The sequence below is a fragment of the Ostrinia nubilalis genome, chromosome 19 (genome assembly GCF_963855985.1).
Source record: "Ostrinia nubilalis chromosome 19, ilOstNubi1.1, whole genome shotgun sequence".
Classification (NCBI taxonomy): Eukaryota; Metazoa; Arthropoda; class Insecta; order Lepidoptera; family Crambidae; genus Ostrinia; species Ostrinia nubilalis.
The window spans coordinates 9604035-9631417 of NC_087106.1; the positions used below are offsets into that span (position 1 = coordinate 9604035).

Below are 27383 nucleotides of genomic sequence, written 5' to 3' on the forward strand. Positions count from 1 at the left end.
GAGGTTACAACTTAGAATACAGTAATTATAATAAGTAAGTATGTTTGCTTGCTGTCCTTTTGGGGCACGTGAGTGAGTGAAGACATGTAACATACATATGGAGTTACTTAATTTCCGCAGCATATTAATAATAAATAAACATTACTACACTTAATTATTAAGCTTGTTCTAGTACTATTTTGCCTCAACTTACTACAACCTAAGCTAAGCGTACAATCTACTGATTTCAATATTGCAAATGAAAGTTTAAGTTAAATTTTCCAATATAAAAAGTAAAATATTGAAACGAGAATTGCGTGTCAAGATAAAACATCTGATTCAGAGACGTGTACAAGTGTTGTGTTGCAGAATGCGCTAGACAGCTTTGGAGTACGTTTTCAATAGTTCTTCAAGGCACAGGCGACAGCGATTTTGTATACTGTTTCACTTTGAATCAGTTATTTTTTTCTGCTTTAGAAGCAGACTCTGCATGATTGCACGAAAGCACATCTTCCGCGTATTTTTCATCTTAAGTCTAGTCTAGTAAGACCCTATCAATAGGTGTGATCGAATAAGATGTAAGTAGATTGTATTATTACTTATTTAATTATTTTTTTCAAGGGCATAATAATGGCAAGTTATGTAATTACAATTAATCTCTATTTGCTTGAAATTAGTCCCTCTAGTCTTGGTTGATAAATCAAATTACTAACTTTCGAACTAGACTTATAAAAGCTAAACTTTGAAGACAATGTTAAAAGTTATTTGAATAGGATTAAACTCCTTACTATGTATTTACTTGAATAAAATGTTTAACAGCGTTAAATTGGAGAAAATTGAAAAGTTAAACTCTATGAAAGTAAATACAATCAGATTTAGATCTTAAAATAGGATTTGAATAGCTCATTTCAATTAGAAATTTAACAAGCTCTGCAGAAATCAATTTAACGAATGGATCAATTTAACAAGGATTACAGAATTTTCATTATGAAAGAAGAATCATAAAGCTTGCAGAAGAATTGTTGCTTTTATGTGAGGTTTAAGACTAGCAATAAAATTTGCAGAAGTTGACTTCCGCAAGTTCTACCACGGTGTAAAGCTGTGGCAAGCTAACTTCTGCAAGATTTACATAGTGGTGACCGCTTGCGGAAATCTTTAAAATAAAAGTGCTTTTTAAAAGCCTACTCGTAAAAATGAGTTTTATGAGTTTTTATGAGTAAATTCTGCAAGTTTTATGGCTAGACCTCGCTTTAAAGAAGAATCAACACAGCCACAGCTCCATTCGCACATCATTTGATTTCAGACCCGCCGACATCCCACAACTTATTACATGCCGTTAACGTAGTTTTATTGGTGCATCGCTTGAAATATGGAGAGGAATGGGGAACGGACGTGACCGGAATTTTATTTCAGATGTAACACTATAAGCAATACTTTTGTTCTGCATTACGAAGACACTCGGAGCACTGGGCTTTAATCTGTCATGTTTTATACTTTTACTCAGTTAATCCTTTGGCGTATTGTGCTGGATTATTTTTCATGCTTGTAACTTTAAGCTTTTCTTCTTATTGTTATTGTTTGCTGTGATGACCATAGGTGTCACATTAGGACTACAAAGGATCATTTTTAGCAAGTTTTAGTCCACCGTGCGTGAAGTTGGGTGTCCATTTCTGCGTCTTTTGTCAAATGTTTTCCGTTCAAAAAGGATTCTGATGTACCTAATATAAAAAGTGATAATTAGGAAGGAAGACAGTGGTTCACCGCAGAAACAAACGTGACTACATAAAGTTACAAAAGTCTATCCCGCACCAAAACAAGATCGTAACAAATTGAAAAGAAAATAAAAGGAGTTGATGCAAAAAGCGGCAACAATGAGGGAACTATTTCCGAGCGGTGTAGGGCCCTCGCGGAAACCGGAAGTTCGGGAGAGAGAGCCACCGGAAATAGCCGATCGTACCACTAATGAGAGGGCCAGGAAGAGTCAAAGGCTACCGGCGCGGCGACGTATGGAACAAAGGATCGATAAGGCACTTTATGATGTTAAAACTTACTGTAAGCCTTTTGGCAAAGAAAACCTTTTGCTAAGGAGAAAGCATTAAAACAATGCTAGAAATAGCATCGTTATCGGAGTCAACTCTTATGGCTGAAGTTATGCAAACTAAATAAAATAATAATGTATGCCTGTGTCGTTTCGTGTTGCATGAATTCCTGCTTTAGTTATAAAAATGCATAGCATTCTTTAAATAGCTTTTTAAGCGTTGAAATCAGAAAGTTCCTAGATTTTCTAACTTGATTGAACAACTAATCAAACACTAGTAGTTATACCAGGCCTGTTCATCTCCGCGAGTTTACATCGAAAACAAAACACGCACGATGGCCCACCTACAGGATACTATTCGACAAGGCCTCACATACGAGCGAACATTGACTCACGCACGCGTATTCTTGTGTATGATGGAAGAAAATAAAGAAAATGGTGTACTAAATACTGTGCAGTATTTAACTGCCTAAATAATAATAAAAACATAGAATGTACTTTTTTAAGTTGCCTCAAGACACTGAGAGGTAAATTAGTAGTTATATTATTCATGATAATTCATGCTAAATCATGTATTTCCTCCGCCATTTTCCGCAGTTTGGCACCTCACGTCACATCATTTTACCGAAGTCAGCCCTATAGCTTCGGCGCAGTGCCGAACACTGACGTTTGTCAACAAAATGGTGCTTGACTCTTGAGACAGGCTAAATTACACCATATTGTTAATGAGATTAAGCATACATTTTTTTAAATACCTTCGCGAAGTAAAACTTCTGTACGTAGTACTTATTATTATTCTGTGGTTATACTGTGACATGGTAACCAATAGTCCCAAATATAGTATGAATTGGGAACTAATATTTAACTGGATTCGGATAGAGAAACAATGTCATATGAAAATTTAAGTAGCACCTCAATAGGCAGACACAAATTGAACCGTTCTCAAAGGGAATAGGTTAACTATACCGAATAGGTTATTTGTCGGATAAGTAATTGAATTCAGATTTCGAGGTTGATGAATGGATTATTTGTCATTTGATAGAGAAGAAACGTTTATTCATTACATATTATATTTCAATAATGCCAAGTAATAGAATTATCTTCTAAGAAAATGAGAAGAATTATTTAAATCGTAATCTGCAATTTTGAGAATCATGGATTGATTTTTTTGACAAGTTTAATAGAGTGGGGTATTTTAGGATATCATTCTTCATGAAAATGGTCGATTCAGTCAGGTTTGATTGTTGGAATTGACATGAACATCTACAATGCCCCAGTAGATGGAGTTTTATTAATGGAACTTCTGTGCCATATTGAAAGCAGTACACGTTTAATTTTTTCTGTACCGCGATGAAAGATCGATTCCATCGTCTCGTGATATATTGGATTTGGAAGTGTCAGAAAGTTAACCCGAGTTTGCCAGTACACCAAGTCACCGATCTAACTGTAAATATCAAATACACCTGTCAAATGTTGAATTTGTTCTATACAGAACCTTCCTACTTTTGGAAATCTCCTTGACCTTTACTAAAGCATGTTGGTTGGTGAATCAGGGGACTGTAGCAGGTGACTCATAGGTTGTGACGATCTTTAATGATGATGAGGTCGTTACCATTAATAACTAAGCTACCACAACAAAACCTTGCTAAAAAGGCACCACCTAAACACCTCTACCCCGATTTCGTTTTAATTGAACATTTCCGAATGTGGGTCCCGACCTTGCGGAGATCCAGTCACCGAAGCCTCCTTAGAATGACAATAGATCGTTAACCCAGTTACAGCGGTGTTTTCGGCGCAACGCCCCAAAGGCAACTCGGTCTGCCAGACCACAAACAGCATTGGTTGGTGGAACAACACATTTGCACTAATTGACATGGTCATTTGCGTGGCAAATCACACTTTTATTAACCTGAGATACAGCGTTTACGTAATTTCTTTCCGTTCTGGTAACGATGTTTACACACGGCAGCATTTCTGTCATGGTTATCTTAATTCTTTAGTTTTCCTTGAAAAATCCTAAACTCGGTCAAGTGCGTGTCGGAACACGCATAAAGTGGAATTCCGTTTCGCTATGCCCATTAATGTCTTAAGCCTCCCCGTGTTTGCCTCAATGAGAGTAATTCTTTTAAATTATTAATGCTTCTTTGGAATGCATTGTTTTTAATTCTTAAAGTAAATGACACGCAGTTCAAGCATTTGAAACATTTCTCATAAAATATCAACAAAGCTAAAAAAATATAATTCATTGTCGAAACGATTTAAATATTCCTATCCAATTTATGTTATAAGATTTATAAAAGCAGTCCAAAATACTGGATTTCCAATAACTATTTTCTTGGAATTACTTTATTATAAATGCCACAAAAAACCATATTATTGACTATTCCCTCAAGCAGTCCAATCCGAGCTCATTTTGATGAAATACGACGTTAGGTATTTCAATATTATGAAGAAAAATAGCTGTGGTATTTTCTCCTTTCTCCAGATAGATCTCGACGTGAGAGGTTTGAGTTGGTGTGTGGAAAGGTGAAAATAATTTAATAATTTCTACTCAATTGGGATCGGTGTCAGACTGCCAGGTCGATTCCAGACTTGCAGGTCGATAGTCGAACCCCATCGCGCTGGCCTACTGTGGTGAACTGGTGAACCCTCTCGTAACACAGGCATATATTTTCCTTAGCTCTATGGGTTAACGGGACTTATATTCTTTATTAAATTATTTAGCCTGTGGCAGCCCTAGGGATGTGTGGCAGAGAGGCGGGTGACGCGGCGGGATAAGCGGCGATGATGGATAGCGGCGCGCCTATCTGGGGGTAATTTGTACCGAGACAACGCTTGTCTACGCCTTCCGGCTCTGCAGCGATCGGCGGTTGACTTTATATGGTCACTATGTAAGATTTGTGGCAGTCCTGTGGTAGGGTTTTAAGGATTTATTACTGAATGTTTTGGAGGTGTAAACATTTTCAAGAATATTTCATTAATTTCCTCTTTAACTTTTGATGAGCAATTGACATGATCTAGAAACTATCAGACATAGAAATTTTACATTTTTATAACCGTATTTGATTCTAGTTTACTAGAAGCACAGTCATTCTAACCTACTTTAGATCTGAAAGTAGAATAATATAACATAGAAACTTGAAAACGACACAGAAAACTTTAGATTTCGCTTGTTCCACTTACTACGAGTATAAACATTTTAATCAAAGTTTTATACTTTATTAGGAGTTATAGTTGTACCTAGAATGTTTGAAAACTGAACTCCAAACAAATTCTTAAGAAGAGACTAGAAGAAAATTCAGACTAAAATACATAAAAGATGATCTGTGAAGATCTAATATAATATTTGTTTTCCAAGAAATGGATAACGTTTCGCAGTAAAATAATATCGTTTATTACTTGGAAATGATTCGGAGGCTGTCAACGGATATTGTAGATAGCGTTAGGGGATGTCAAATAACAATAAGAAAATACTTAACAGTTGAAGATAAGTTTGCTGAACTTCGAGAAATTGACTATTTTATTTTACTTCGTTCGTTCGTTCGTTTCAGCCAAATGACGTCCACTGCTGGACAAAGGCCTCCTCCAAGATTTTCCACAATGCACGGTCCTGCGCTGCCCGCATCCAGGCTCTTCCCGCGACCTTTACCAGATCGTCGGTCCACCTAGTTATTTTACTTATTCCAGTAAAATCGACAGACATTATTGCTGAACTCGTAGTAATTGATAGCACAGTATGATACAATAAAAAGTCAATACCCAATCATAATCCTAGTTGCCTTTGACCTTGTCACAATGTCAAAAATTTTGAGGCCATCTTAGAAGAAGAAAATAGAAGACTACGCATAGCGTACAGATGAGACACAGAACTTTTACCCGTAGCCAACCAATGACCGGCCTTTAAGTCCAGGGATGGACACAATAGGACCGTGGAACAGATGCAGGACCATCTCATGCTATCAAGGGCTTCAATTCGGTCCACCAACGTTTCCCAAGTACCAGTTTTCCTATTATTTGGGGTTGGCTTTCCTAGTTCTGAGGCGCCAGGACGGTCAGTCCGAGATATTTGTCTTCATATGAGGACCTTTGAATCCTTAGAAATATCTTTAGATAAGACAGCTATCCGGTTCAATCTGAGTAGGAGTCTACCTTTGAATGTCTACTGTTTCTATGTTTTCAAAAAACACGGTTTCTGGAATATAGGCTTTATGTCCAGCACAAAAATATTTTCTGCTGACTCGCAAGGACAGTCTCGCCGACCCGAGTCAGACACTCGTTTGAGGGGTTGAAACAATATAACCCGCTTAGGGCTGCCAAAAACAGATTAATTTACCTATAGTTGTATGTACAGATAAACGACTACTGACTGCTAAAAAATAACTATGTTTTGACAGTCTTGCTGCTTAAAAACGCGGCTTCTGGAATATAGGCTTTATGTCCAGCACAAAAATATTTTCTGCTGACTCGCAAGGACAGCCTCGCCGACCCGAGTCAGACACACTCGTTTGAGGGGTTGAAACAATATAACCCGCTTAGGGCTGCCAAAAACAGATTTATTTACCTATAGTTGTATGTACAGATAAACGACTACTGACTAGGGCTTGAATACCGGAATTCCGGAATTTCGTAACTCCGGAATTTCGGATACATTTTTTCCGATATTTCAATTCCGGAACTGAAGCCAATATCGTATTCCGATATTGAAATTTTTCATAAATTATTTTAAGTTTTCAAAACGTTTAAGTATCAAAAAAGGTTCTTAGATAAGGAAGTCCTTGATATATATTGTATTCGCAACTTTATTAGTAATAATATTAAAGAGGCAATAGGGCGAAACCAAAGCTCAAAAATGTTTGCTAGAGACAACTCTAATGGGCGAAGCCAGCTGAAGAGAGCGGATGATAGAGTAAAACCTGTTAATAGCTCAGCCACAGGACAGTTCCAACAGCTAAGCTAACTTGACACTATACCGAAGATTAGCCGGACATCAGCCCTTACGTGATTAGGATGGCTCTCAAACAGCTAAAGAACAACAAGGCACCGGGTGATGACGGAATAACCTCGAAGCTTCTGAACGCGGCAGGTGATAAGCCGATACTGAAAGTCCTTCATAGACTGTAACTCCGTCTTACTCCAGGGAATAATGCCAGAGGCACGGAACAAATGCTTGGTGGTGTTTTTCTTTAAGAAAGGGGTAAAAGCTTTATTAAGGAATTACAGACCCATCTGGGTTCTGACTCTGAGTCATGTCTACAAGCTGTTTTTGAGAGCCATCACGAATAGTCTCGCGCGTAGGTTCGATGACTTATAGTCTCTCGAGGAAGCCAGTTATCGAAACGTTTACACTACCATATACCGCATCTATACGCTACGGAAGGTTATACAGAAGACCGAAGAGTCTAACTTGCCTATATGCTTGGCGTTCTTAGACTATGAGAAGGTCTTTGAGCCTGGCTGAACACGAGGGCGATTCCTCTGCGATTCCTCTGCAGCGAGCTGTGAGGCAGGGAGATGTAATAATACGTCGAATTCAACTCGGCTGGGCAGCGTTCGGGAAACTACATAACAGCTTTTCGACCAAAACACTTCAGTGCCTAAAGTCGAAAGTCTACAATCAGTGTGTGTTACCAGTAGTGATGACACACGGTTCGGAAACGTGGCCTCTTACTATAATAAGCTCAAAGTTGCACACCATGGTATGGAGAGTGCTATGCTCGGTGTTTCTTTTCGAGATCGAACCAGAAATGAGGAGACTCTTAAACGAACTAAAGTTACCTGACATATAGCGATCGGATTACCAAGCTAAAGTGGCAATGGGCAGGGCACATAGTACGTAGAACAGACGGCCGATGGGGCAAGGTTCTAAAGTGGAGGCCACATACGTGTATGTGTTTGTCGGGAGGCGCTTTCTTTTTTTAACCAACTCCGGAACTAGAACCGGAATTCCGGAGTTGAGTGCCCAATATCGGAAATCAGTTCCGGAGTTGAAAACTATCCGATATTGCAAGCCCTACTACTGACTGCTAAGAAATACCTATCTTTTGACAGTCTTGCTGCTTAAAACACAGCTTCTAGAATATAGGCCTTATGTCCAGCACAAAAATATTTTCTGCTGACTCGCAAGGACAGTCTCGCCGACCCGAGTCAGACACTCGTTTGAGGGGTTGAAACAATATAACCCGCTTAGGGCTGCCAAAAGCAGATTAATTTACCTATAGTTGTATGTAGAGATAAAAGATTATTTGTTATCTGTTTGCACGATAATGCTATTGAACTTATCAACTGATAATATAGGCGCATTAAAATAAATAGGCAATTTAAACCGATAACAAATCGATGAAATCGTTTGATAAAATATTATCAGTTTTGTTGATAGATAGGTTACGTGAAAAAAAATTGTTATACCTTTAGCAATAAATTATTTTAACCTAATTAGTCAACTTCATCAGAAGCGCAGTAAGTAGCTGTCTAAGTGAAGTATTTGGTCATAGTCTGTATTTTACTAAATTCAAGGTTTCTGCTGCCTATTTGGTTCGGAACTTATGGCTCTGAGCCTCAACTTGTGAATGAATGAAATCATGAACACTGCAGGTGTTGCCACGCACGAATAAGAAACTAAGGAAATATGATGGAGTTTGCAATAGCAGATTACCCCAGCATTATTGGCTCTGTGCACGATTACAGCGCCAACTAGCGTCCACAACTTTGTGGGCTCTGTCACATTGACATTTAGGTCGTATATTTGTGAAAAAATATCGAAATGAAAAAATATCAAATATTTTCAACTAATAAATTGTTGTGATACCACGATTTGGGTGGAAAAAAGGTTTTGAAATAATTTTGGTCATTCAAATCAAATGAGGTAAGTCCAAAAAGTGTGTTTAATTTTGATTGTGTCAGGGTTTGTTTACTTTATTTATAGTTGTAGTTTTACAGTAAAACAAAAAGAAAAAGCTACTTTAACGGTTTCATTATATAACAGTAAATATATTTAAATGTTCCTGTATCACTAGTAATAAATTAAATATCGTTTTCAGATCGAAATGAGTATTGCTTTGAAGACCGGGTTTGTGAGTGTTACAATATCAAATTCCAACCACAAACCGTATTTAAAGGAAAGTTGTTGGTATTTGGCTGGACAAGTCCGAGATGTAGAAGAATTAGGAACAAAACAAGGGCAGAGTTCAATAATTCACGCTCTCATCATAAGACAAACATCAGTGCACAACAACTACTGTGACTAATTTTTGTACTACCACGTTGTATAGTCTAGTTATTTCCGAATTGTAAACGGCTATTAAACCAGCCCTATCGAAAAACAGTCCACTCTTTTATTTAAGTTCCCAGTAGGACCCTATTCATGCGATTAATTAATAATATTAAAATGTATTATGTAGAATCGCTTTGCCATTGACAGATACATCTGATGACAGAGCTTACATTATTTCTACTTTTGACCACCATGAGCGCTGCGATCGATTATGTTACCCCCACCTAGTACTTCGCACCCAGCGAATAGATCTCATTGTGGTTAGGCTTGAGGACCCAAACCGACCGAGAATTATCTAAGATCGTAAGATTCAGCTCAAGTGCTTAATGCGCAATAATCTCGGGCCCTCAGCCAAATCACTTTTTGGATTTGATTACATTGGACACATAATCTGGAGAGCCTTGCCTGGATTTGAACCCAAAATTAAGTCTAATTGCTGCGGGAGTCGCTGCGATTTACATCACTGATGAGAGCTTGGATTAACATTCTAGTGTTGGCAGCCCTATCGACATGACACGTTCGGCCGAGCTCCATTTGGCCTAGTTGGCACGGCTTCGACAGTCGAACAGGCGGCAGTGACGTCACTATGCACTTGTATTAATCGTTGAAGTGAACCTATATTCACTTCGCTCGAGGGCCCTTGCTGGTTCTGATGGCGATTCGCGGCGGGTAGGTTAAAATTTGTAGATGGTATTGACAGCCCTGTAGCAGAACAGCCCCAGTGGCCTAGTTGGCGCGGGCTCCGGCACTCGACACGCGGCTGTGACGTCACAGGCCCTGTGCACTTGCACTAATGGCCGACATGGCCTTACGTCCTCTTACATACTTTACGACTATCAGAGAATAACAGGGTTTTCTGGCTATTGTTTGGCTGTAACTCAAAGACAACTAACAGTAGATTCTACACAAACAACTATGATTTTAATTTTGATTAATTATGTGACAGTATTCTTCCATAATATTAAGCCAGACTTTTTCCAAGATCACCTAGCCTTTAACATACGACATATATTTTGACTGCGTCATAATATCAATGCACCAATATAATATCATGTTACTACGTACCTGACTCATAAAATACGTAGGAGGCTTACACCTTTCCAATTACGGAGACAATTTATAACAAACTGGACAAAAAATGACCGATTTCAGAAGCACCTTTTAGCAGATCAAATAATTCAAAATGAATTTCGCCCCGCTCCGGGCAACGATCGTTGATTAATAACTCTTGGATATTAATATTCGTCGGTTATTAAACACGGCTGACGGCTATTAGCCGAAAGACAAACAGCACTATCAGCTGGCGAGCTTTGAAGTTCAATCGCTGTGCGCACACATTTGCTTAGCTAAAACGTGAGTTGAAAGGATTTTGTTTGTGGAGCCAATTATATCGTCTCCGACAAAGTTTTGTACACACGACTTAATTATTTTTAGGTTTATTAAGATAAGATTGTATAAGAAGATATAAAACGGTGAATCTGAATACAGAACGCTTAGTTAATATAAGTCAAAATTGGTTTATATTCTGAGTGTAAAAGACCTCTTAAGGATAATTACATGGCTATCATTACCGTGAAACAGCGAAACAAATGATGAATATTGTATGTGTAACTTAATTTGAAAATACACAAAACACATTTGGTATGGTATCTGTGTTCAATTTTCACCGATTGTTTTAAAGAGAACAATGGACTGACCGAAGTGCCTGATGATAGGCAGACACAGTTTTCATGGCCACCATGTGAAGTGCTTCCCAGAAATCCCAGGAAAACTAGATCGGGCACAAATTCCCGTAAGGAATAAGCGTATCTAAGGAAGAATATGTACTCATGTTTTGAGTGTCTACTTTAATAATCTACCTTATTTGGAACTAGGTTAGATATGATAGAAAATATCACTGTTATTTCCCAATAGGGCTCGAAGATGCCCCACATATGATGTACAGTCTCAAATCCTCAACGTCCTCACAATGTGGGGTGAACTGGGGTGTATATTTAAAGAAATGTCAAACTGGTTTAACAATAAGTTAGGCATATTGGGATTGAGATAGGCAATGATAACACTTCGAAATACTTCGAATGCTTTATATTGTTGAAAATCAGTGATTTCAAACTAAATCGAGATAAAAAGAACTGCCACTCACTGGGCCTTGGGAGAGATCTAACTAGGATCTATTCGACATGGGATACTGATTATAGTATAATTAAACTACAAGTACGAGTGACGACACTGAAAGTACCAAACCTTCACCACAATTAGCTATGGTTCAAACAAATCAGTTATTTCTGGCATGACCTTCGGTTGACTATTGATTATGGCCAAATCAGTTTCATGGTGCAAGAAACGTTTACTTAGTTTTTGTGCCTATATAAATTTTGAACTAGTATAACAATATTCTAAATAAAGGTATCCTTATTCGTGTTTATCCTCGTTTGTATTGTATTGTTTGTACAGGAAACCTAAACATCACAGGAAAACAAAATTAAATATATTATCGGAATACAATTAGACACGTAATACTAAAAGTTGATTTGTTTTATTTCTTGTTATCTGACAATGAAATAAAAATTCCAAGGTATTTAGATTTCTCACTGTACAATTGCCTACTTTTTTGCATTAAATCTTCTAGTGTCATCGCAGTCTAGTGTTATAGCACCAGTTCCTTAGCCATAAAATGACCAGTTATTTAGTGTCTGTTTGTGTCATTATATATTTTTAATACAAATTAAAATACAAGCCCAAGTTCCAGATCTTGAAAGTTAAATATTATGACTTATGCAATCGCTTTAAGACTCATAATTATCAAGGCGTTCCGCCTGATATGCAAATATGATAAGCCCCTTTGACAAAGTGAATCTCCATATATGCTAATCCGCCGGTTGCACTTACGAGTTATTACGGCATGGGTAATTAGAACGCGAAGGGGGCACGGGGGCTGTAAACAACGGTGCTAATTACCATCATTATAGCAATGGTCAGCAGGTTTCCAACCTTTTTGGTCAGCAGAACCCGCTTTAAACGCGAACCGTTTTTAGACATTTTTATTACTTCCTCCTTCGAGTCTCTTCCGCATTGCTGGCGAAACTCGAGCTTTGTTTTTTAGTTGAACTAAGAGTAAGACCCTTTCAGAGTTATTGGTCATCCCGGGACTTCATCAGCGTAGATTCCTGATTTGCTTTAAGTTAGTTAAATTTCTTGAGCCCATTTTCAGATTGTATTAACACTGACTGAGTGCTCTCACTGTCAACTTTTGGCGCCCAACGTGGTGTTGCATTCCAGTCTTAAATTACTCACGTCGCAATGTAGTATCCGTCGTGAAAATAGCAAATAAATAACAATTGAAAACATTAATTAATAAGCTGCTGGCTGTTAAATATTTACCTTTAGTGTGGGTGGACTAACCCATACCCGTCCGAATAATCGATTGCCTTTGTAAGCGGGTCTCATTACCTGAAACAAAAATAAAACAAATTATCAGTTTTTAATACAAAGTAATTTTTAAATTCAAGATAGGAAAAACACACACTGAACTCCAGTGTTACGTTAGCAAAGACAATTTCAAATTCAATTCCCACACAACACGATAACGTCTTGAGCTGTCGATACGAGACTCGTTCGAAAACAGATCGCGATATGAAACGAAGACTTGAGTGAATGCTTTACTCATATCAAAAGCCCCCGTTAAAGTGAACGTCCCTATAACTCGAGTAATACGGCTGGAAATTGAATGACAATTCGTAATCACGTTCAGAATTGAACACGCTCACGTCGAACGGTTGCAATCGTATTACAGGAGCCACTCAGAAATAAAGTTTAAACGATACCGATAGTCGGAAATTAAAATTCGATTCAGTGCAATACGTTACGGGCTTTATTTATTGGAACTGCTCATTTGTTGATGTCAAAAAATTACGATGTTCTCTCTCCACTAACTGTAGAATTAGATAAGGTCTGATACAAGGGCATCTAATAGAGTCCTATCTTTCAAAATGAATAAGTACTGAAGTTCTTGCAAAAACTGTTTAGGTCTAAAAATCTGGTATTTTAGAACATGTTTAGATTTTAGAGTTGACGCATATTGTGGAAAACGCGACGAAAAATTTATTGCATTCCACCGTATGAGTCTAAACAAACAAACAGATTTTGCCTTTATGCAGATGGCCGCGTTGTCCGCATACACGAGCGCTCCTCCGGTTCACCGGTTGCATACAAACTAGATGCATTCCCCTTATAAACGGTGCACCCGAACATCGCCCTCGTTATGCTGGGAATAAATTCTAAAATTGTTTGCGCACGCCCCACTCAGTGTTAGTTCACGTCTAGCCCATATCGTGCTTGAAATAAAATAATTTAACACTGTACATGCCACCATTCAATAGAATTTTTCAACTTTTCCGCGGATGCGTTCATAAAAAAAATTTCGCTGAAATTGTGCAGCAGCAATTCAGAATTCCAACAAATAAAATAACAAAAGTTAAACCATACATAGAACTAGAGTAGTTCCAGACTTCGTAAATGCTGAAAATATCTGTAAGTGCAGGAAAAAGCCTGTCATCAAAAGTTTCAACACAATTTTATATGGCTTTAATAGGTGCTATTTTACAACATAAATGTATAGTCAGATGTGCTGGTGTCTGTCTGTATATTGCATTTGCATATTGTCCATTACTCTGTAGATAAATTGAACCGAAATAGGCCCGTTAAAATGTATCAGGTGACAATGCCCAGAAGAGCGCCGTAAATTCTAATTCTAAGCTGCTGTCACTCGAAGTTTATTATAGCTTGCGGTTTAGTTGTAAAGTAGAAGCCTTCAGATAAGCAACTGTCATACTAATAAACCTTTGTGCCATAGATTTCAAGTTGCTATCAGCTAGATTAATAGAGTTGCAAAATTTTGACAAGTCTGAAAGTTGATTAACCATCTCTAGTTTGCGTTGGAAATGTAAACCTAGAACAAGAAAACAATTGAAAAGTCAGCTACTTAGTGATGGCAAAATAATGCTCCAGCAGTTATTAAAACATGATGAAAGTGATTTATTCGCTGGGTGCGAAGTACTAGGTGGGGGTAACATAATCTATGGCAGCGCTCATGGTGGTCAAAAGTAGAAATAATGTAAGCTCTGTAATCAGATGTATCTGTCAATTGCAAAGCGATTCTACATAATACATTTTAATATCATTAATTAATCGCATGAAAAGGGTCCTGCTGGGAACTTAAATAAAAGAGTGGACTGTATTTCGATAGGGCTGGTTTAATAGCCGTTTACAATTTGGAAATAACTAGACTATACAATGTGGTAGTACAAAAACGAGTCACAGTAGTTGTTGTGCACAGATGTTTGCCTTATGATGAGAGCGTGAATTATTGAACTCTGCCCTTGTTTTGTTCTTAATTCTTCTACATCTCGGACTTGTCCTGCCAATATCAACAACTTTCCTTTAAATATGGTTTGTGGTTGGAATTTGATATTGTAACACACACAAACCCGGTCTTCAAAACAATACTCATTTCGATCTGAAAACGACATTTAATTTATTACTAGCGATACAGGAACATTTAAATATATTTACTGTTGTATAATGAAACCGTTAAAGTAGCTTTTTCTTTTTGTTTTACTGTAAAACTACAACTATAAATGAAGTAAACAAACCCTGACACAATCAAAATTAAACACACTTTTCGGACTTGCCTCATTTGATTTGAATGACCTAAATGATTTCAAAACCTTTTTTCCACCCAAATCGTGGTATCACAACAATTTATTAGTCGAAAATATTTGTTACTTTTTCATTTCGATATTTTTTCACAAATAAACGACCTAAATGTCAATGTGACAGAGCCCACAAAGTTGTGGACGCTAGTTGGCGCTGTAATCGTGCACGGAGCCAATTGGCGATGGATAATCATCTAGCTATAAAATATGATTTATTAGAAAGGTGACATAAACAAGGCACATGATTCATACACGTTTCACCAAATTAACTGCAAAAGATGTTACATCACGCCACACAGCAAAATAATTATGTTGTTCCGATGACCAATATAATTAACACATTAATCGGATCGGTGGTTTGCGACCAAATTACAGAAAATCGTTAAAACACGTTTAACACGTTAATGGAATTAAGTCGGTCTGTTTTTGGATTCGTTTGTTTACCGATGAATTCGTCCGGATGAAAATCGGTTTTCCACAAAAATACTTTAATCCGCATATGCTCGGAACTGCCCGTTTTTAATGGGATGGCAAATATTGTCATTGGTTGGTTTTCTTAGTATCTAGGTAGGTATCAAGTACAGTCAACAGTATATCTTACATTTGTCCCGAAGTGATGGTAGAGTAAGCTATATTTGGGAAGTGTACAAGTGTTCTGAAAAGGGCCTACATACCTAATTAATGTACTTTTGTCTCAGTGTAAGCTTAATCTTTTTATTTATAACCTTTTACTGCACAACTTAGCTAATAGCCAAAACTAGGGTTTCTGATTTCTCGACTTATTTTTTTTCTCGAGTTTCGGGAATTCTCGAGGCCAAAGTCTCGAGTTTTCTCGGGTCTCGAGTCTTTTAATTAAAACTGTTGAAATCGGTTGAAATTTAATAACAACACGGGTTTTTATTAATGTTATAATGTGTCTGGGTTATAATCAATAATACTGTAAAGTTTCAACAAAATCCGTTCAGTAGTTTTTGCGTGAAAGAGTAACAAACATCCAGACATTCACACAAACTTTAGCATTTATAATATTAGTAGGATAATTATAACTTAGTAATTAACTAAAGGAACAAAAGTCATAAAGTCGCGTGTACTTTAAGGATAAATAACCATACATATCTGGAGCTCCAATTGAATCACTTGTTTTCCAAAGAACACAAGTCCAAATTAATAGAAAAATTACGATAATAAACCTACATTTACAAACAAAAAAAAACTTTTAAATAAATTTTTAAACTTAAAGATAACGACTTGAATAAACGTATTTACGAGTACCTAAACTAACAGATAGTTAACAAAAAAGTTTTCAGTCTTTAAATCAGTCAGTTATACAAACATAATAAAATATAGCATACTCGTAGGTGAACATTATTAGTTTCGGTTAAAATCATTACTTGCAAATCAAATTAGTTAAAAAAAGGAAAGACTAGGCCAGTCTAAACGCAACGTTAACCTATTAAATAGTTAAAAACTTACTTTTGTCTAAGAAAATAGGCTTTCAAGAATATTAAAGCTTCAAAATCGAAACTCGAGAATTCTCGAGCTCCGGTAATTTTTTTCTCGTCTCGAATGAAGCCAAATTTCTCGAGTTTTCTCGAGTTCGAGAAAGCTCGAGCAGAAACCCTAGCCAAAACATAGGCATTCCAATAACCATTAGACAAACCAAGGGAACGAGTCGTAAAAGTAAAACGCCGATTGCGTCATTAGAGTATGGTGATGGGTCGTGTTATAGTTTTCCTTAACGAAACTGCATCCGATGCAAAGGCCCGGACACGACCCCTGTGCCGTTACTCATGGTGCATGGTACTGACGATGGAATTTCAGATGGGGTCTTACGTAGTTTTGTCATAGATGTCATTTTTGAAATTATGCAATCATTGTCGGATGTTTCTATGAACGTTACTAAGGAAATATAATTGACGTTTAATACTTAGAAATACTATAGTAATGCTGTAAACTAACAATACGTGTAGATTGAGTCATTCATTGGAAAACAAACAAGAAGTCTCTTAACTAGGTTACGAAAACAAAAGTTAAACAGCAATCACGGTTGCTAAAACCAGTCACGAAACTCATACGGCTTTGTTAATTTGCAGATAGAAACTTTGTGCTTGAATCTCGGTGATTTCTTTTGCTAAGCGACAATAAACAGGAATGTAAGTCGCTATATCTTTTAAGTTACACCAGAACACCAATGTTAGATACAACCGTAACCGTAGCAGTCAGCCATCGCATCGACCATCGCAGTTAACTTTAACGATACCGAACGGCCGTAAAGATAGCGCCCGCGCACCGCCCTGACCAACAAGTAAATAAATACTGGTAAAAGCTTGCAGATAAATCTAGCTAGGGTGAATTACTAACTTAGGTACCTACTGGTGCTATAGAGGTAGATAACAAACTTAGGTAGGTATTGGAGCTGGAAGATAAGAAACAATTCTGGGTCAAACGTGACGCGGATTGACGTTTGATATATTGTCAGAAGAATGGTGAAGGAGAAATTAAAACTTTTATACTTAACAATGCAAGGTTGTCAAAATCAGATAATAGTCTGTAAAAATCTTGAATGCATCATCGATTCTAGTAAATTTATTTATTAGGAGATTACACAGGAGTGGTGGTGAGGATGGCATTCGTGACTATTTTTACATTTCAACCGACCTACAACAATTAATTTAACTAAACAAAGCACTATATTTCTTAAGCGGAAGAGTTAACTCGAAGTGCAGCTGAGAGAAACAAAGAAGTGTAAGCAGCGGCATTTTACCTCGTGCCCCGTCACCGAGCACCTCCGAGACGCAGTTGATTAAAGAAATTAATTGTTTATACCGCCCAGCAGACGTGACGCGAATACTTGGGACGAAAAGTCGCATTTAATCTAGAAAACTTCCAATGACGTTCAGGGACGGGAACTTGTGGGGAGTTTTATGACGTTCGCTTGTCCTTTCATTGAGGCAGGGACTAGGGAGAGTGCATTTAAGAGTGGTATTTTCACATAATAATAAAAATGAACGTCAAATACAGTGTCAATAATGGAAAAAGTGAGTGCGCTATAAATGTAGAGTGGAGGAAGGAATAAAATATAACACGACCACGAGACTGTAAATTTCTAAAAATATGTACGTTTACGCAGCAAGCTGAAGTTTACGACCTGACGGAATAAGAACTTTAGGTGCTGATAAAATTCGTAAGATATAGGCTAGGTGCTACTGGCGGAATAAGGGACCTTGGCTACGATGACATGCAAAGACTATAATTTGCCGCAGTTTTGAAAACAACCTGTTTATTTCTATTTGTATGCGTCAGCCACCACTGTGGATTAAAGCATCAGGATTTTTTCATCTAAATCTCGGTGTAAGACATAAAAGGGCTTATGCCGATCATTTTTTGGGAATACTTACATATTCTGTGTGGGGGGAATTAATAACAAGCGATGCGGTGCCGCCGGCATTGTCTACAGCCTCGGCGTTCCCTTCATTTTTATGTAGTCGTAATTCCCCTGCCTTTTAGCAACAGACACCGGCTTTATTCACGCATTTGCCTTATCCCTTATTGTCCTTTTTTCATATCTTTGTTATTCCGTCCCGTTGTTCATACTCGTCGCTGCGTTTTTGCATCATTACAATGTATTGCCGGATGGAACGCTGAAAATTTATGTGCCCAGCTTGATGAATAGACGATTTAATTGGAGTCGCAAACGTTTTATGTAGCTTTTTATTTATCTGCGTTGTGACAAGTTAGGATAATGATAGGTTATATTTTCCTGCCACGATGACATCGTTTATACGACACGTCTAGTAAAAATAAACGCTGGCAAAAAAATGTTTTGATCGACGTAACGTGTAATTTAAATATTTGGGAGCAGCAAAGTATGTCAGCGGAGGGCTTTACTCTCGTGGGATTCCTTTACTTAAATTACGCTTAATGAAGTAGAAAATTGATACCTTCCCATGGGTAATTTTTCATTTCTGTTATTATTGAGAGCAAATAATTGTGGTTGCAAAAATGCTTTTTCATAAAATCACGTCTTTCGCGTTTAGCGGCCATAATTTGAACGGCATGCTCTAAATCCAATTTGGCGGAGCCGGGCGCGGTCTGTCCTCATACATTATTCAGATTACAGCGAACGAGGCGTCTTGCTTGTCTGCTTGTTTGAGCTTTTGTGGCTCGCTGCGGATTCACACTAATTCTATTGGAATCGTCGGCTTTAGTTGAAATGGAAAGAAATTCAGAATTCTGCAGTTCACGTGTATTTTTCACTCTTAGGTATGTGTATGGAGAGTTCACTGTTACCTTCTTCCACAGATTTATAATGTTAGACGAATCAATTTCAATGAAAAGTGATGATCTTAGAACTACAATTGGCTGAAATAATGGCGATGGTATTTCTTCTTACCGTAAAAATCAGCCTGTGGCTAATTAGAAATTTTCAAGTAATAAATGTCACGGACAAGTAATATAAACTTCTGGAGGTTTTTTTGTTTGTTTCATAACTGTAATTTCATAGCTGATGGAAATTTTCCTTGACCTCGAATTCAAATTAGTTGCTGGAAACGAAAACATTATAACGCCGAAATTTTCATAGCCGCCGATGATTACGTTGTTTAGGCTTTATTTTCTGACAGGAAATTATTTCCAATTCATAATGCTTTGAAAACCTACCAACAAAGAAGTATACGTCAGGATTTAGATTGATGTCAAACTTGGCGTGTTCGAATGAATATCGAATTCAGAATATGAATAAAAAATGATTTTTCTCATTAACGAACTTAAAAAGTGAAGTTCCTTTGCATGTTTTAATGTAAGTACTGGATTTTCCGATACGAAAATGGCTTTGAAAAACTCCTGCTTTTCGCACCAGTCTCGCTTATAAGCAGTGTGATATCAGTTATTGACAGTGACGTCCATTTTATTTCATTTTAAAGTAAGATACTTTCAAACGCTAGCTCCCGATGTACCTATAATGTTGAATAACCCATCGTAATGTTAATATTCGCCAGACTGGGTTTTTCAAGATTTTAAAATTCCCCTTTTACAAAATGGAAGCTAAAACAGTTTATGAATTTAGTTGGCCCCTATGAAATATGTATTAAGCCGGCACAACGGCTCTATGCGAGCATAATGAAACAGCCAGATTCCTGCGGCCACTATTAATCTGATCCAGGGCTGCCACATGCAGATAACTGAACGTAGGGACGCTTCCGTAAACTTCTGTTGGCCTTAGGGCTGATGAGATTTTTATCAAACCTTTATAATTCAAGAACCTTCTCCAAAGGCAGGTACACTTTGTAACTATCTCCTTCCTTAGTGGACCTCCTACTTAGTAGGGACGAAAACGGAAAAGCTAAACACTGTATCATTTATGTAGCTCAATAGAAACAATACTACATAAGAAATATACATAAGTGACAAGTAAATTAACCAACTTAGCATGTGTCAACATACTGATGAATACAAGTTTAAAAACCAGTCAATAATTACACATAAGAGGCAGACATTGACATAAACCTTCAAGACGAAAAGTCAAATGAGTAGTTTTTGGCAACTCCTCTGTCGCCTCAATCCATAGGTATTGCTCAAAGTTTTGATAGCTTTGTTTTTATTGGAAGAATCTCTTTAAATGTGATTTTCTTAAGTGGGCAACCCTGCAAGCTTCCGCGAGTTGCGCACGGGCATTAATCAGCGATATTTTCGGGCGGGTTCACACGCGCCGGCCGACCTCGCCCGAATACATGCACATGCATAATTAATATGCGGGATATCGACTCCGCTGCCCGACTTGTACAGTAAACATATACAGTCCGCTTTGCACTGGATAAGTCGAACCTTAACTTCGAACTCTTTCTATGTTCTTCTGATTAATTTCGTTGCGGGTCCAATGACAGTTAAATTTCCCCCGGGACAAACTTGACCTTCACTGGTTGGGTCTTTATTGGCGGTCAAGCTGTAGATCCTAGCTACACAGGAGTTGCAGCGGCGGGAATAGTCCTAGTAAACAAATTAGACTATACTTAATTTTTTGTAGCAAAATAGCACTTAAAACAATCGCATAAGATGCTAGTGTAGTTTAGTAGTGTAGTTGTCTGTACTGTAATTTAGTGTTTAGTAGTGTAGTTGTCTGTACTGTACGCATAATAACAAGTTTAAAACTGGCTATTGTTCTTGCGGAAGTTCTTCGATGATTTAATGAGATTTGCATTCTGAACATTCCATAACTGGAGGAGCTTCCAGGTCAACGTTCCATACATTTATACATAACTAATATAAATATGACAGTATCAGAAATAACACACACACAATTTAAGTTTCACAATAGCAATAACAAACATCGCCTGTCTAATAAAAGATCATCCCTGACTAATCCAGCAGCATCGTCTAATTCTTATAACGTCTCACAATAATCTTACTAAATACAAAGACAAATGCTGTACAAAAATAGTCTGCCCGCACAACAGACAAGAGTATTCCGGGTGTTAATAAATAACCCTGGACAAATTTTAGTCACGGCACGAGCCGGCTAGCGACGATTAATTCTTTAATTAACCCGGCACCGCCGCGGGTCATTGGTGCCGCGAATTAGAAGAAATGGCGACAAGATAACTCTGCCGCCTTCATTTGTCTCTATTTCGGGACGAAGGGACCGAGTACAGGGAATTCCTCGGACGATTGTCGTCTGAAACTTACTTCGGAACCGTCTCAGCCAGTCTCGCTCGTGGGAGTATTTATAAAATATCATAAATTTTCATCTTAAGTCCCCGACGATGTGTTCCGAAAGACGTCTCGTAAAATTATACGTGTAATAAGTTTACAGCTGAATGATAGCTAAATTGCCTCGTCAATTATGAAGTCCTTAATTAGGCCTTTAATTAGGTTTTGCCAAGTTTCGTGAGATAAATTTCCCTATTTGATCAAGTGAAAAATCGTCGAACATGGGTTTATTAAAAATGTTATTACGATCTTCGCTTTAATCATTCACGAGAATCGTGGTGTGAACCTAATACAGTAGCACTAATTCATCCTCTTAGTTCCAATTTGAACGTATAACGGGTGTGCAAGTCTGTAGCATGCCCGTTAATCATCTGCACGACTTGATCGCAGTGTATAATCGGTGATTGTATACCGGCGCAGCTACGGGGCCTAATAAACTAATATTGACGAACATAATTACCATGCAGCGCGCCTCGTACCCGGGGGCGTTTTACACACAATTATAATTAGTAAAACGTAGCCCATCAAAGGATAAAGGGGAGCTATTAACTGGATATATTAGGAAAACGTGGTTCATGTTAGGAATGGAGGAAGACCATTTGTTAGAGCCATAAATTTCAATTCTTAAGGTCGGAGGAATTACGCAGGTATTTTTAAGGGTTCAAACTCCCTTGGTATTTTATATTTGGATTGGGGTGTTTTTTCCTCAGAAGTTATTATAGCTCAAAGGTGTTCTGTACTGATGTACATTGTACACCTACACAGATTTACCCTTTATACGGTGCAAAAATATCTTATGAATGAATATACATAGTACAGCTTTACCCTTGAGCTTTTATATCAGGCAAAGCACACTATTTGACTGTGTGTGAGTGAAGTTCATAATTTGAAGAGTTACTCACATATCCACTTAGGAACAAGAAAACGTAACTAACATTATTCTGACTGAAATAATTAAGAACTCGCTTTCAAAATTTCGACTTGAAAATTCAAATGTAAGCGTCTAGATTTGCGGGAAAAGTTCTTCTGGAATTATCGAGTTGAAAACTAGTGGAAACCTGCAACTTCAGCGGTATAAATCTGGCGTTGCGTGGATTGTAATAGATATCTGGAAAACTTATTAAAGAACTAGCGGAGATATTTAATGTCAAGATTCATTGAGTTTTAATGGAAATGCAGTGCACATTTAGAGACTGGAACAAAGAAATTAAAAGATTAGAGTTCCAGCTGTCGGTCAAAGGACAGCTTAATTACTAGCAGAATCTCAAATAGGTTTAGCTGGATGATAACTTAACTGTGGCAGCGTGAAGTTCAGCTATCGCTGTTTGCCTTAAGCTTTGGAATAACGTTTACCAAATACCGATAAATCTATGCACACATAGTAGTAACACATCAAGATCAACTTACTAGACTTAGAGCACACAGATCCCGAAGCAGAATTGGAGCTAGAGTTTGCATATTACCACATGCAAGATACATCATCTTGAATCTAAAGTGTAATCCGTATTCAGCATAGAGGTGGGCGCCGATATAAAATTGGCCGGCGGCGGCGCGCCGACTTTTTGACCTCGGCGGCGGCGGCGTCGGCGGCGTGACCTTGTTTGACCTTTGTTCATTAGGAATTTTTTTTTAACCGACTTCAAAAAAGGAGGAGGTTATATGTTCGACTGTATGTATTTTTTTTTCTATGTATGTTCACCGATTACTCCGTCAATTGTGGACCGATTTTCAAAATTCTTTTTTTGTTCGATAGGGTACACTTCTGAGGTGGTCCCATTTTCACCAAGTTAGGATCTGATGATGGGATCCTAAGGAAATCGAGGGCAACCCTCAAATTTTATAGGCACGTATATCGTTTTTCAAACTTTTTCTTGTTATTCAAGTATTTGCTCCTGGAAATCATCATCTCATATTGATGAGCTGATGATAGAAGGTAAAAGTCCTTAATACTTAGGAGTTGGAAGATAATTCTTTTAATTTTATAGATAAGTATAGTTTCTAAAGTTATTCAAGTGTTTACATCAGATATTCATCATCTCATCATGATGAACTGGTCATGGTAGGTACAACTCCTTAATGCTTAGGAGTTGGAGGATAATTCTTTAAATATTATAGGTACAAATAGACCAACAGTTGTATTCTTTCATGTTTTTAAGGTGGGCTGACGGTCTTTTTAGGTTTCCTATATGGTAACCTGTATTTTGTAGGGAATATTATTTTACACTAGACATGAAGAATATGGTCTCAATGTACTGCCTACCTTCAGTGGTAATAATTAGTTAACTAAAAAGCAAGAAATAAGTAAAATTTTATTAAAAAAAATTAAACCGACTCCAAAAAACCTACACTAAAAAGTAGAAAAATAATTACTAATTACCTACTTATTTATTAGGACGAATTAATATTTATGTAGGTATACCATGATTGATACTTTTGGAGTCGGTGCAGGCAAACTTTACATTTGTTTCATAATCTTGGCACCGACTCCAGAAGTATCAATCATGGTATACCTACATAAATATTAATTCGTCCTAATAAATAAGTAGGTAATTAGTAATTATTTTTCTACTTTTTAGTGTAGGTTTTTTGGAGTCGGTTTTTTTTTTTAATAATTAAATCTGCTTTTTTAGTAGGTATCTGTCGTCAATACTAATCAGGTGATTTGCAGTTGGTTGGGGTTTGAGCCACTAAAGCAGTGGTTTACCCTAGTTAATTAGCTCTCTTGATCATAGATACTTTGATATCTGGATAGCGGGTTTGGCTGAGATCAGGTTCTCGTGTATTTCCTAAAGGCGAGCGTACCAATGTGCCGATAAAAGTACCCTTAACATGTATTTTTGAGCTCTTTGGAGGCACATAGTTAATACTGTCGGTGGAATATTATATTCAGTTCTGTTTTATTTATTTATTTATTTTATTTATTTAAAACTTATATGCACATAGAACGGTGTACATAAGGCGGACTTAATGCCTTTCGGCATTTTCCTCCAGTCAACCTTAGGGCCAAACTGAGAGTAAAGTAGGCGGTATAAAATTACTATGAATATAGAAAAAAAAACATAAATAACATATGAATACATACATAGATACATACATATATAATATAATAATAAGATGGATGACAAAGGGAGAAAAAAAAAAAGAGAAGGAAAAAAAAGGGGAAAAAAAGGAGGTTGAACAGAAATCATGAAGATGAAACACCAGCGAGAAAATGTTTGCGCACATGAAATTTAAAGGTGGACTTGCTGGGAGCCTGCCTGACGTTTTCAGGGAGACCGTTCCAAAGACGAATGGAATGTAGAAGAAAAGAGTTGGAAAGAAAACCAGTACGATGAGAAGGAGTGGAAAGAAGAAGCGTATTAGAGGAACGTAGTTGACGAGAGTGAGTTGAACTGAGGAGCGTATATTGGGATTTTAGGTAAGAAGGAGAATTTGGATTGTTTAAGATTGAAAAAAGTGTTAAAAGGATTCTGACTTTTCGTCGAAAAGGTATAGGTAACCATTGAAGCTTAGACCGGAATGAGGAAATGTGGTCATATTTGCGCAAGCAGAATATAAACCGGATACAGTTGTTGAGGAGCCGGTCTAGCTTATTGACATGAATTTGGTTTAGGTCAGGATAACATACATCAGCATAATCTATGACTGGTAGAATAAGGGTATGGACAAGGGAGATTTTGGTCTTAATTGGAAGGAAGTATTTCAGTCTGCAAAGGGAGCGCAATGTGGCGATGACCCTCCGACTTATCTCAGATACGTGGGTTGTCCAGCTGAGACTAGAATCTAGATAAAGACCGAGATTTTTGACGGACGAACAGTATGGGATATCAACCCCATCAAAATTGACAGAGGTGACATCATCCATATTCAAGCGGCAAAGTTGACGCTGGCTACCGACAATTATTGCCTGGCATTTGTTGGGATTTACAGCAACCCCGTAGCGACTCGACCATTTTCTGATATATTCCAGATCGTCATTTATGTACTGTACTGCTTGATCAATTTCATCATGGTGACAATGTCGGTACAATTGAAGGTCGTCGGCGTAAAGATGGTGAGATGAGCCAATATTGTGGGTAATGGAGTTAATAAAAATTGAGAAAAGTAAAGGTGAAAGTATGCCACCCTGCGGGACACCGGTCAGAAGGTCACGCCAGTGGGAAACAGTTTTATCAATGCGTACCGCCTGTTGGCGCCCGCAGAGGTAAGAGGCGAACTAATCCATAGCAACCGGTGACAAATTGTAACGGGATAGCATCGATAGGAGGACTTCATGATCAACTGTGTTGAAGGCGTTGGAAAAATCGATAAGTACCAGTAAAGTAAGTTGGCCATGCTCCATTCCCATCCTGATGTCTTCCGTTACTTTGAGTAATGCAGTGCTGGTGCTGTGACCCGGACGGAAACCGGATTGGAAAGGACTTAGAAGGTTATTGGTGAAAATGAGATTAGACAGCTGAGAATGAACAACTGCCTCTAGGGTTTTGGAAAGGAAAGGTAGTATTGATATGGGCCTAAAGTTATTTAATGTGGCAGGATTTGGAATTTTGGGAAGAGGGGTGACAAAAGCTTTGCATCAGATACGGGGAAATGTGCCAGAGGATAGGGAAAAATTTATAATGTGAGTAATGAAAGGAAGTAGGAATTCAAGGAGTATAAGGATCATGGTACGGCTGATGTCATCGACGCCAACCGCTTTGGATTTTATGGAGTGGATAATTTTCCTGACCCCATCATCAGACACCGCGGAGAAAACAAAGACTTCTGGAACCAAAAGAGCTGTGGAAGTTACCTCGGAGATGGTTTTTGATCTAATGAGTGGATCCAATACGGAAGCAGAGGAAAAATGAGTATTGAGGTCATCGTCAGAGAAAGAAGAGTGGGTGAGCTTTGTAGGATTTTTACCGATACCCAGTGTTTTGAGAAACTTCCAAACATCAGCTGAAGAGGCATCGATAATGTTGTCATGGATGTGACGACGTTTGGCAGATCTCACCACCTGATTGCAGCGGTTTCTAGCCGCTTTGTATTTGCACCAGTTGATATCAGAGCGGTCACGCTTATAGTTGTGGAAGGCCCTGTCTCGACGAGTCATCGCCATACGCACACCCTTCGAGATCCATGGTGCAGGTGGACGTTTAAGTTTCACAAGCCGCAGCGGCGCGTGCACGTCGTAGAGGGTTAGTAGATTGGAGTTGAAGACGGCGACCTTGTCATCGATAGTTGTTGCAGACACAACTTGATCCCAGTCGAGTGAGGCTGCATCGCGCCTAATGGCGTCTGCATCCACCTTAGACATACTACGCATAAGCACGGTCTCTGGTTTCTGTTTGCTAGTGTGTAGCCTGTAGCTCGCGTAAACAAGATCGTGTCGTGAGAAACCTGGTGCAGGACACTGACCATGCGCAATAATACTGTCAGGTGCGGATGTGATTACAAGGTCGAGTAAGGTGTCAGGGGAATCAATATTGTGGTGGGTGGCTTGTAACGGAAGGATAGAGAGATTCAAGGAAGTGACCAATGAGATAAGTTTGGTAGAGGAAGAGGAATTTACAAGAAGATTGGTATTGAAGTCGCCCATGATTAAGTGATGCATGTAATCTGCGGAAATCGGTTCCAAAGCAGACTCGAGCTTGGGGAGGTAGTCCACCCCAGGGGGGCAGTACACCACCCCAAG

The 27383-nt window shown here is 38.1% G+C and overlaps 1 protein-coding gene across 1 annotated transcript in view; it reads right to left on the reverse strand.

The window, feature by feature from the left end:
* The window catches only part of LOC135080961 (uncharacterized), a 180984-nt gene that overhangs the window by 41659 nt on the left and 111942 nt on the right, over positions 1 to 27383 (reverse strand). The window contains exon 2 of the mRNA XM_063975684.1: positions 12669 to 12737. Within this exon, the coding sequence (XP_063831754.1) occupies positions 12669 to 12737 (69 nt within the window). The remainder of the gene's footprint in view (positions 1 to 12668; positions 12738 to 27383) is intronic.